This window comes from Camellia sinensis, chromosome 9 (assembly GCF_055761805.1).
Source record: "Camellia sinensis isolate YWXY chromosome 9, ASM5576180v1, whole genome shotgun sequence".
Lineage (NCBI taxonomy): Eukaryota > Viridiplantae > Streptophyta > Magnoliopsida > Ericales > Theaceae > Camellia > Camellia sinensis.
The window spans coordinates 28,730,937-28,742,513 of record NC_138969.1 but is presented as its reverse complement, the minus strand read 5'-3'; the positions used below and the strand labels follow the sequence as shown (position 1 = coordinate 28,742,513).

The window sequence follows — 11,577 nt, the reverse complement described above, 5'->3', positions numbered from 1 at the left end:
AAGTTAGACAACCATAGCTTTAAGTTTTTATTCTGTTAATTGTTAGGATTTGAATCTTTTTCAGTTAATTGATTTTGAAATTATGTTAATTGATTTTTTTCTTTTTCATGTTATCCCGTTACCTTTCTTTTGTTATTATAAATTTTTCTTTTGTTTAATGCCAACCAGGTGTAGCATACTTAAGTGAAATCTATATTAGAAAGGTAACGGGATAACATTAAATTTGAAACTCTTTTTAATTATTTGAAGCAGGTAATTTGGATTGGAGGGTGGTTGCATAACTGAAGACCTCAATGTTCTGGACACATCAGCAATACTGCACATGGAGCCGAGTAATCGACTTGATTTCTATTTACCTAATTAGTTTTGTGTTCAGTATAGAAACATAAATTTACTGTTTTTTGATATTGTCAATTTCTTTTTATGCTGCTGCTTCTTCTCATGTTGACTTCTTCTCATATTGTCAATTTCTAAATGTAAATTTTTTCTTTTTTGCGATTTGTTAAGATTTTTATTGTCTTTCAACATGAATTTAGCCTATTTTCTAGCTTCTGAATGAATTTCAGTTTTTTCCACCTAATTCCCAAATCATAATATCTTGATGAAGTGACACACACACAGGTATATGATATCTACACACAAGTATGGCATCTCCAATGGTTATTGCCACATGGTACAAATGTCTTTTTTTTTCTTTTCTTTTTTAACCACCATATGATTCAATCTACACCGTACAACGTATTTATCTATGTCTAAATGTAAATTCTGAAATTGGAAAAATAACAACTTTGTAAATTTTAGGCAAATGTCAATTGATCAAATGTGCTAAAATTTGGCATTTTGCTACACTTGGTGCCCAAATATATTACAATGCCAAATTTTGGCACACCATTGGAGCGGTTCTTCTTCTATGCTCAAATCCCAAATTTTGGCTTTGGTGTGAGGTTGTGCATGCAATTGGAGATGCTCTTATTTGCATCATATTAAGAATGGAGAACGTTAGGAGATTATGGTAAGTTTTACATGGCCATCAGTGAAATTATTTTTTCCTGTTAGTAGAACATATCAATGAAAACCATTTATTTTCCATGCCTCAATTGAAAGCACTGGTAGGAACAGTTGAGTAGCTGAAATTGAAATTTGGTTCTTTGTTAGGCATATGCTTCACATTTATCATTTCATGATATGTAAGCCTAACAAGACTGATCAACTCTGCTGTCAATTTATCTGAGTAAAATATTTGTTTGATTTATCGATGTGTACTCCACAGGAAATGATGCACATGCAAATAATGCAAATAAAGAACAGAGTTTTGGTTGACATCTAAATCTTTTTGACCCTAGAATTAGTTTTAAGATTCCACCATTTGATTTGCATTTGTTTAACGCCAACCAGGTGTAGCATACCTACGTGAAATCTATATTAGAAAGGTAATGAGATAACATTAAATTTGAAATTCTTTTTAATTATTTGAAGCAGGTAATTTGGATTGGAGGGTGGTTGCATAACTGAAGACCTCAATCCCCTGGACACATCAGCAATACTGCACATGGAACCGAGTAATCGACTTGATTTCTATTTACCTAATTAGTTTTGTGTTCAGTATAGAAACATAAATTTACTATTTTTTGATATTGTCAATTTCTTTTTGTGCTGCTGCTTCTTCTCATGTTGACTCCTCTGAGTATATCGAGTATATCAAGTATACCATCATACTGTTCAAGCTTTAATTAATCTCATTAGCGAAGGTCTTTTTATTTTCTTAGAATTCTCCATTAGTATGATTTTTAATTTTAAATTTTTTCCCCCATCGTTTATTGTTTCAATTATGAAGTTATTTTCGAATTCCAAGTTTGGTTTTAGATTTTGATATCTACATTTTAGATGTTTTTTCCCTCATTGAGCTACAGGTAACATATTATTAGCTTAATGAAGAATAATATATAAAAAGTTCTAAATTGAAACTGTATTTGTGTTTGTGTTGGAAAAATTAAACATTTTTTATTTCTGAAATGTGAGATGGGTTTCATTTCTAAATGTGTTTTGATTTTTGAATGTCTAAACTGTGTAAACTGTGTTCACATTTTTTTCTTTTCTTTTCTCTGCTCTTGCCTTCATCCGTTGTTTTTACTTTTGCCTCTACCGAAACCACATGGAAGAAGTGATCAAATTTTGATGACATCCATTGTGTATAGCATTATAATGCTTGGACAAAAATATTGCATCTTCAATTTTATAGTAACTATCATCTCAAAATGTTTGGAGATATTGGGATTAATCTTGGGATAAAATAAAAATAAAGAACTGAAAATTCATTTTTAAAATAAAGGCACGGTGTAAATAAAAATTACAAAAGTACAAAATAAAAGAGAAATAATCTTGGGATTAATCTTCTCCTGTCCAATTTTATTACGGGTATACACTGTCATCCCAACATTAATCTTTGGATTAATCTTGGGACAGAATGTTTGGAGATATTGGGATTAATCTCTAGATTAATCCCAACATCAATTTTATAGCAACTGTCATCCCAACATTAATCTCAAAATGTTGTCATTGGGGTTTGAAGTAATATTTTCATGTCATAGAAGAGATATTATATAAATTTTTCTTTCCTCTTCACAATATTTTATTGATTTTGCAATGTTTGTTTTAATGATAGAAGAGTTTTCTTTTTCAATGAGCTATTTTTTTGATTGTTTTACCTGTTTTAATGATAGAGGTTTATTTATTTCCTATTTTTTTTTTTAATTAAGGTGTGAATTGTTTTACCTATTTTAAGATATTATATAAATTTTTCTTTCCTCTCGTTGCTAAAGGAGAAATAATCTTGGGATTAATCTTCTCCTATCCAATCTTCTGTTGTCCAATTTTATTACGGGTATACACTGTCATCCCAACATTAATCTTGGGATTAATCTTGGGACAAAATGTTTGGAGATATTGGGATTAATCCCAACATCAATTTTATAGCAACTGTCATCCCAACATTAATCTCATAATGTTGTCATTGGGATTTGAAGTAATATTTTCATGTCATAGAGGAGATATTATAAAAATATTTCTTTCCTCTTCACAATGTTTTATTGATTTTGCAATGTTTGTTTGAATGATAGAAGAGTTTTCTTTTTCAATGATCTATTGTTAGATTGTTTTACCTGTTTTAATGATAGAGGTTTATTTATTTTCTATTTTTTTAATTAAGGTGTGAATTGTTTTTCCTATTTTAAGATATTATATAAATTTTCCTTTCCTCTCATTGCAATATACAATTGTTACTTTGTTAAAATCCATCCATGCACGTGTATGGAGAATACACCAAGTGACCAACAGCTGGCACCAGCTGGAAGAAAAATATCTACAAAAGTAGAAAAAGGGGTCTCGGCCAAAAAAATGGCCGATCGACCAAAAAGAGTGCCGACTGGCCAAAAAAGGTGCCGACTGGCCAACACTTATGGCCGATGAAGAGAAAAACATGGCCGATAAGCACAAGGCTTGGCCGATGGGTTGTAGGGAGGCCAACAAGCCACCCTCCTTGTGACGCCCCGATTCTACACTATAGGTTGCAGTCAAGGGAGAGTCACTAGTGAGTCCTATGGCCAATAACCAAGTAAGATCCCAGATCGCCAGAGGAGTCAAAATAGCCTCCCTTCTAAGTCCAGCAGTCTTAGGCAGCACACTACCTTTTTGACAGATCTTACAAGGCATTGACACAAGGTCTCATAAGCAACGATAAGGTTCATACGTAGGATATACATACATAATAACCACAATTATACTTGCTTCAAAAGATTGTTCCATTACATTACATCACAAAAAGAAAGTTTTAAAATTCATATGAGTCTTACAAAATAACAAAAAGGAAATTTCTAGTATTCCTAAGATAGCCAAAAGTCTTCAAAGGTTTCCGGCTCGTCGTCTTCCGCTATGAGTTCCGCTTCGTCACCTGGCATGATACGCCGTGAGCTTTGAATGCCCAGTAAACACACACACACACCCTACCCCTTTTTCCCAGTCCAATACATAATCACAAAATATAACATCAAGTAGTAAAGCATGATATTCCAGTAAATAAATCAATAAATAAACAAATAGTTAAGTTAGATGTCAGTAAACTAGAAATCCCCCAAAGAGATTTCGTCCTCCCAACCACAAGAATCGGACGCGGATTATTCGGTATGCCCCCTCTTTTGCTGCTTTGTTGCAGACCTAACCTCGGATGCCTACCAATGGTTATATACCGTGTAGCGCCAACCGCAGGGCCTCAAAAGAGACGGTAAAATAGGGCCTTGCCCGAATCCCTCCTTACACCAAACAACCTAGGGTCCGAATACAACCGCTCCGTTCAAGGGTTCCGAAAACCACTTGCGCAAGATTTTAACCTTTAAATAGGGAACGCATCCCAACATACCATATACCACATATTCCCATCTTTTCATTACTCAAATGCTCGAAAACCCAATACCCTCCCAATTTGGTTTCCCGTTGAGTTAGATATTTTACATCAAGGTTAGACAACTTAACCAGATAAAAATGTCCACACAAGCATACATCCATAAGGTGAAGAAGATAGAGAACATAACATAACACATACAATATCATGCCAAGATATGATCATAAGCTAATAAACATTTTTATGAATACAAGGGCATAAAACATCCATGCATAACAAATTTCCAGATTTAACATCACATGAAGGTTAATATGGAAGGACTACTTAGGTTCATCCGCCGGACTCGGTTTTCCTATGGTTCGTAGAGAATTTGATCTAGTTCCCAGAACATTTTTCGGAAATGGGATTGCTTTTCCCGATCTTGAGTTATTTGCAAAATAGTCCAGCACTGTTCCCGAATCTGCCCAGAATCTGCCCAGATCTGTCGACTGTTACCAAAACTTGATTTTCTCGCAAACCACTCAATGTTTTTTGATGAAACCAATTTTAGTTGAAAGATAACTCCTTAAGGAAGGTTTTGACATAAAATAGAGGTTCAGAAGATGTTTGTACATTTTTCTGAAATTTTTGAAAGTTGACTGAAAAAAACAGGTTTTGAGGTGGAATGCCAAAACAAGAAAATTTATAAAAAGGGGGCTCCACCATGGAAAGTTTCATCTCTTTTGTGAGGAAAACATGCTAACTATCCCATGTTTAACTCAGAAAATTTGTTTGAAAGAGTACCCTCGAAAGGTTGAGAGATTTGTACAAAAAGAAGATGGTTTGTGCCAAAATGAGGAAAATACAAGAGAGATGGAAACAATACTCAAATCTTGGTATTTTTAACATGAGAACATGATAATAACAGATCTGAAACATCACTTAAAATCTTAAAAAAAGAACATGCATTAGAAAAGAAAATGAAGAGAAGGTTGTGTTGGTGGCTTACCTTCTAGCTTTGCACAAGAAACTCTCTTCTTCTTCCCTCTCCTCCTCTAGACTCCTCTTCCTTGCTCTCCTCCCTCTCTCTAACCAAAATGTGTGTGTGAGTGAGTGTGTTGTGTGTATGTTTGCAAGCTAGGGAGGGTGTGATATATATAGGCAAATTTTGGTGTAAAAGGACATAAAAGCCCTTTAGTTGGAATTGGATGGAAAGTTAAGATTTTGCTTGAATTCTAAAGAAATGGAAGGGACTTAGGAGGTGTGTTCCATTGGTTTAGGCCACCTCTAGTTGTAATAAAACTATATCTTGGATTTTGTATCCTAGGTAGGTCACTAGGTTGTGCTTCTCTAGAATTTCATAATCATGATTCTTGAAAATTGGCTTCTCTCTCCCTTCCCAAGGAGGGCTAGCCTTGGGGAAGTGTGATGGGGCAATTTTTTTTTATTAATTTTGGTCCTAGGCACATCCCTCAAGGTGTATATACACACACACACACACATATATATATATATATATATATATAACAAGATTGATGGCATACCAAGGTACAAAATATAAGTACTATTTGGGCAAGTTTAGAAATAATAAAAAAAAAGAAATATGTATATATATATATATATATATAAGGGCTTGAAGTTAACTACATGTAACCTAGGTAAAATTAAATTTAGGTTAGGGAATTTCTGTTTTGATAAAATAAAAATAAAAGAAATAGAAATTTGCTAATCAACAAGATTCGAATTAATTCAAGTAACGAGGGCTTTAAGAAAATAATTCATCATTAGAGTCTTAAAAGTAAATACATATTTTAGGGGCCTTACAACCTATCCCCCTTAAAACAATTTCGTCCTCGAAATTCCGCTACATACTGCCTTCGAAAAGCTGTGGGTAACTTGCCTTTACCCAATCCTGGCGCTCCCAAGTAGATTCTTCAATTCCCCGGTGACGCCATAGCACTTTCACCAAGTGAACCGTCTTGCCTCTGAGGTTCTTCTCTCGACTGTCCTGTATTGCTACCGGTCCTTCTTTAAATGTGACATCCTTGTCAAGGCTGATATCTTCCCTTTTGAGGACGTGCGACGGGTCGGTGATGTATTTTCTCAACATAGATACGTGGAAGACGCTGTGTATCCCTGCTAACTGCGGGAGTAGAGCTAGTCTATATGCTACTTCGCCCACTCTCTCCAATACCTCGAAAGGTCCAGCATATCGTGGTGACAGCTTCCCCTTTCTCCCAAAACGTACGACTCCACGCTTGGGTTGCACCTTTAGGAACACGTGGCTGCCTACTTCAAACATCAACGGTCTCCTCCTCCTGTCTGCATAATTCTTCTGACGGTCTTGAGCAGTCTTCAACCGCTGTCGGATCAATTTGACCTTCTCAGTAGTTTCTAGGACAAGTTCGGGTCCTACCAGATTTGCGTCACCCACTTCCGTCCAACAAATCGGCGATCTACGAGGTCGTCCGTATAATGCTTCAAAGGGTGCCATACCGATACTAGCTTGGAAGCTGTTGTTGTAGGCGAATTCAGTTAGGGGTAGGTGTCGTTCCCAACTTCCTTGAAAATCCATTGTGCAAGCTCTCAGCATATCCTCGAGCGTCTGGATAGTGCGTTCAGATTGTCCGTCGGTCTGCGGATGAAAGGCGGTGCTAAAACACAACTCCGTACCAAGAGCTTCCTGCAGGCTTCCCCAAAATCGTGAGGTGAATCGTGGATCACGATCTGACACAATAGATACCGGAATTCCATGTAGTCTAATGATTTCCCCAATGTAGAGTCTGCACATAGACTCTAAGGTGTCGGTCATCTTATAGGGTAAGAAATGTGCTGACTTGGTAAGACGGTCCACTATTACCCATATAGCGTCGCGCCCTCTAGGTGACTTAGGCAACCCTGTCACAAAATCCATCGTCACATACTCCCACTTCCATTCAGCAATTGGTAGAGGTTGCAACATTCCTCCCGGTTTCTGATGTTCCGCCTTCACTTGTTGGCATGTCAGACATCTTGCTACAAATTTGGCCACTTCCTTCTTCATCCCATTCCACCAATATTGCCTCTTCAAATCTTGGTACATTTTTGTCCCTCCTGGATGTACCGCAAATGCAGAATTATGACATTCCTTCAGTACCTTTTCTCTAAGTAATTCGTCACTAGGTACAAACAATCTACCTTGGTACCTTAAACTCCCATCGGGGTGAATTACCCAATCGGGCATGGGCTCTCCTGATTCTAGACGTCCCTTGATGTAGGCTACCTCTTGATCGTACTTCTGGGCCTCCATGACCTCATTCATTAACTTAGGCATCACCTTCTGCGCGCTAAGATATACTCTTGTATCTTGAGATTCTACTTGGATCCTGAACTCATTGAGTGTCTTAACCATATCCCATTCCTTGACGGAGATCTTAGCCATCATCCCTCTGCTCTTACGACTTAGAGCATTTGCTACTACATTGGCTTTACCGGGGTGGTATGAGAGAGTGAATTGGAAATCCTCAAGATACTCCATCCATCGTCTTTGTCTTAAGTTAAGGTCCTTCTGTGTAAATAGATACTTCAGACTCTTGTGATCTGTGAAAATCTCGAATTGTTCCCCGTACAGGTAATGTCGCCATTGCTTTAGGGCAAAAACTACGGCTGCTAACTCCAAGTCATGTGTGGGGTAGTTGCGCTCATGAGGTTTCAACTGTCTGGATCCATATGCGACCACCTTTCCATTTTGCATGAGCACGCAACCCAACCCTTCTTTAGATGCATCACAATACACAGTGTACCCCTCTTCTCGTTCTGGGATGGTCAAAATTGGCGCGCTAGTTAACCTCTTCTTCAACTCCTGGAAGGATTTTTCGCAAGCTTCGTCCCACTCATATTTTACTCCTTTCTGCATCAGACGAGTCATTGGTTTAGCTAGTTTGGAGAAATCTTGGATGAATCTTCGATAATAACCGGCTAATCCTAAAAAGCTGCGGATCTCTGACACAGTTTTTGGTTGTCTCCAATCTAATACTGCCTCCACTTTGGTTGGATCCACCGCAATCCCATTTTCTGATACCACATGCCCTAAGAATTTTACTTCATTCAACCAGAACTCACATTTACTTGCCTTGGCGTATAACTGATTTTCCCTAAGAATTTGGAGGACAATCCTTAAATGTTGCTCATGCTCTTCTTCAGACCTTGAATATACCAAGATGTCATCAATGAATACTACTACAAACTGGTCAAGGTATGGTCTAAATATCTTATTCATTAGGCTCATGAATACTGCTGGTGCATTGGTTAGTCCGAAGGGCATTACTACAAATTCATAGTGGCCATATCTAGTACGAAAGGCAGTCTTTGGTATATCCTCCTCCTTGACTCGTAGTTGATGGTAACCTGACCTGAGATCGATCTTTGAATAGCACCTTGAGCCTCTAAGTTGGTCAAAAAGGTCATCAATCCTCGGGAGTGGGTATCGATTTTTTATCGTGACTCGATTGAGTTGACGATAATCGATGCATAGCCTCAACGATTCATCCTTCTTTTTAGCAAACAACACGGGTGCTCCCCATGGCGAAGTACTTGGCCTAACGAATCCTTTCTCGAGCAATTCCTGTAGTTGTGTCTTCAATTCTCGCAGTTCTGCTGGTGCCATGCGATACGGAGCCATGGATATTGGGGTAGTTCCAGGTTGCAGCTCGATGCTAAAGTCTACTTCTCGGGTTGGCGGCAATCCTGGTAATTCCGTAGGAAATACATCTATATAATCGCACACTACGTACGGAAGCTCTATTTCTCCTTGGCCTTCCTCATTTAGAATTAGGCTTGCTATCCTACCCGCAAGTTGGTCGCGCCACTGCGTCTGATGCTTTGTTGAAACCATGGGGTCTTGTCTATCCCCCTTAAACTGGAAACGTGTTCCATCTTGTGTATGAGCTACCACTTTCTTCTGACGACAGTCGATCACTGCTCGGTGGGTGGACAACCAGTCCATGCCCAAGATGATATCGAAGTCCGACATTTCCATAACACGATGGTCGCAAGTTAAGCGTAGGTTCGACATCCCTATCTTAGAGTCCTTACAGATCGATCTTACCCGAGCGCATCCTCCCATAGGTGATATTACACTTAAGGCAGTTGCTAAGGGTTCACATACAAGTTCTAATGACTTAGCACAAGCAGAGGATATGAAAGAATGTGATGCACCGGTATCAAATAAAACATGCACCCAAGAATTGTATAGTACTAAATTACCCTCGATTACAGATGGGTCCGCTTCTTCCTCTTGCAAGGCAAAGATTCTGCCGGTTGCCTTCTGGTTGCCACTGGCCTTGGCATTCTGAGTTCCTCCATTCTTCTGGTGCTGCTGCCCGGTAGGTCCTGTCTTGTTTGTCCAAGGCTTCTGCCCACCTAATGCCTGGGCATTTGCTCCGGAACCTCCTCCTTGATATCCAGATGGGGGGAGTTGGGGGCATTCGCTCTTCTTGTGCCCTAATTGTTGGCAATGAAAGCACTGGATTTGTCCCATCGGCCTTTGTTGATAGCCTCCTCTCTGGATCTGTTGCTGCGGTTGCGGTCGCTGCTGTTGTGGTTGTGGTCTTGAGTAGGGCTTTGAGGGCATGCTTCCCTTCTGGTTCCTCTGAGGTCCAATAGACACCTGACTCCCTTTTCTCTTATTCCAAGCTTTCCTGGCGTCATTTACTTCCCTCTCAGATTCTAACGCCGTTTCCAGCACCTCAGCATATGAGGAGAGTCGTTGCGGGAGAACTCTTCCCCTGATTGTAAGGTCCAGTCCCCACTCGAACATCCTTGCTTTTTCTTCATCATTTGCCACGAGTCTAGTTGCATAGCAGGCTAGCTCTTCGAATTTTGTAGCATACTGGGTCACGGTCATATTTCCTTGTTCCAGGTTTTGGAATTCCTTGACTCGTTCTCGGCGGATAGTACTTGGGAAATATTTATTTAAGAATAGTTCCCTGAACTGGTTCCATGACAGGCTTGCTATGTCACGAGTGTTCTTCATCAACTCCCACCAATGGTCAGCCTCATCATCGAGCTCGAATACTGCCAAAGCTATTCTATCAGCGGCCTCGGTGATGCCCATGGTGTCTAGCATTTTCTCTATCTGCCGAAGCCAATTCTTAGCTATCTTCGGGTCCGGTACGCCTGTGAACTTTGGGGGTCTCTGCTTTCGAAACTCAGAAAAGAGTCGAGTCCTCTCATTCTGCCGATTGTTCCTTATTTGCCCTAGTTCCTCCAAAATCTGGGGACCTAGGTTGTTGGGGATGTCAGCCCTTGCGGGGATGGGTTCATGTTGATGCCTGGGACGGTTTCGTACATTGTTGCTGGTTTCGGTATAGCCATTAGCTCGCGTGTGTACCATTCTGTTCATGTCATCAGGTGAGTTGGTTTCCAGTCTTAGAAAATCTTACTACTCAGATTTGAAATAAGGTTCAGTTTCCTTAGGGTGCACTAAAGCAAGTAACAATCAATAACATAGATCAACACATCATTTATATATATAATAATAGGCATCATTACAAAAGGCCTCCTATATCGGAGTTACATTCAAGAGCATCTACGTACACAAGTCCAAGCTATCTTATTCTAGGGATCCTCATTAGCGGATCTTATAAAAGTCTAGTTTTACTACCCCTCGAATTAGTTCTCGTTTCCTGACCAATCAAAGTCTTCGTCAGGGTCTTCATCAGCAGAGTCGGAGGCTTGCCCCAGAGAGCGGGGGGTGTACATTGGTGAGGGGAGATTGTGTTCACATGATATCTCTATAGGGTGGGCTAGGTTCGCTCCCTGCTGCTCTGGTGGCTGCTCCATATCCATTGGTTGATTGTCACCTGGCCCATGGTAACAAGATTCGTGGCTTTCAGCCTGAGTCGGTGCTATGGTGGTTAGAGCTCGGTGTGTCAGGGAGTCCATCTTCTGTTCGTCTTGTTCCATTCGGACTGCCTTTCTTGCTGCCCGGCTTAGAAATTGCAGGCGGCGCCGCACCAAAGACCTCTTCTGCGCCCTCGTATAGCGGGGGTATTCTGTCTCCACCTTACGTATCTCAGTCTTGATCATTTCCTCGGCGGTGATTTCACAGCGTCGGCGGCTAAAGTAGGGGCTGACGGACATGGCCCTCCTTCCTTGCATACGAAAAACATCCCATGAGTCGGTACTGACGTAGCCTCCCGATGACATCCTAAGGTGGAAAAGAT

At 39.8% G+C, this 11,577-nt stretch overlaps 1 protein-coding gene across 1 annotated transcript; it reads right to left on the bottom strand.

Annotated features, from left to right (window-relative positions):
- Nucleotides 1–6,236: 6,236 nt before the first annotated feature.
- Nucleotides 6,237–10,745, bottom strand: LOC145799319 (uncharacterized). Its single transcript, XM_082888871.1, has 5 exons — nucleotides 8,945–10,745; nucleotides 8,091–8,440; nucleotides 7,382–7,919; nucleotides 7,046–7,270; nucleotides 6,237–6,784 (listed from the first exon to the last, which is right to left on the bottom strand). The coding sequence occupies exons 1-5, from the start codon at nucleotides 10,743–10,745 to the stop codon at nucleotides 6,237–6,239; spliced, it is 3,462 nt and encodes a 1,153-aa protein (XP_082744997.1).
- Nucleotides 10,746–11,577: the final 832 nt, after the last annotated feature.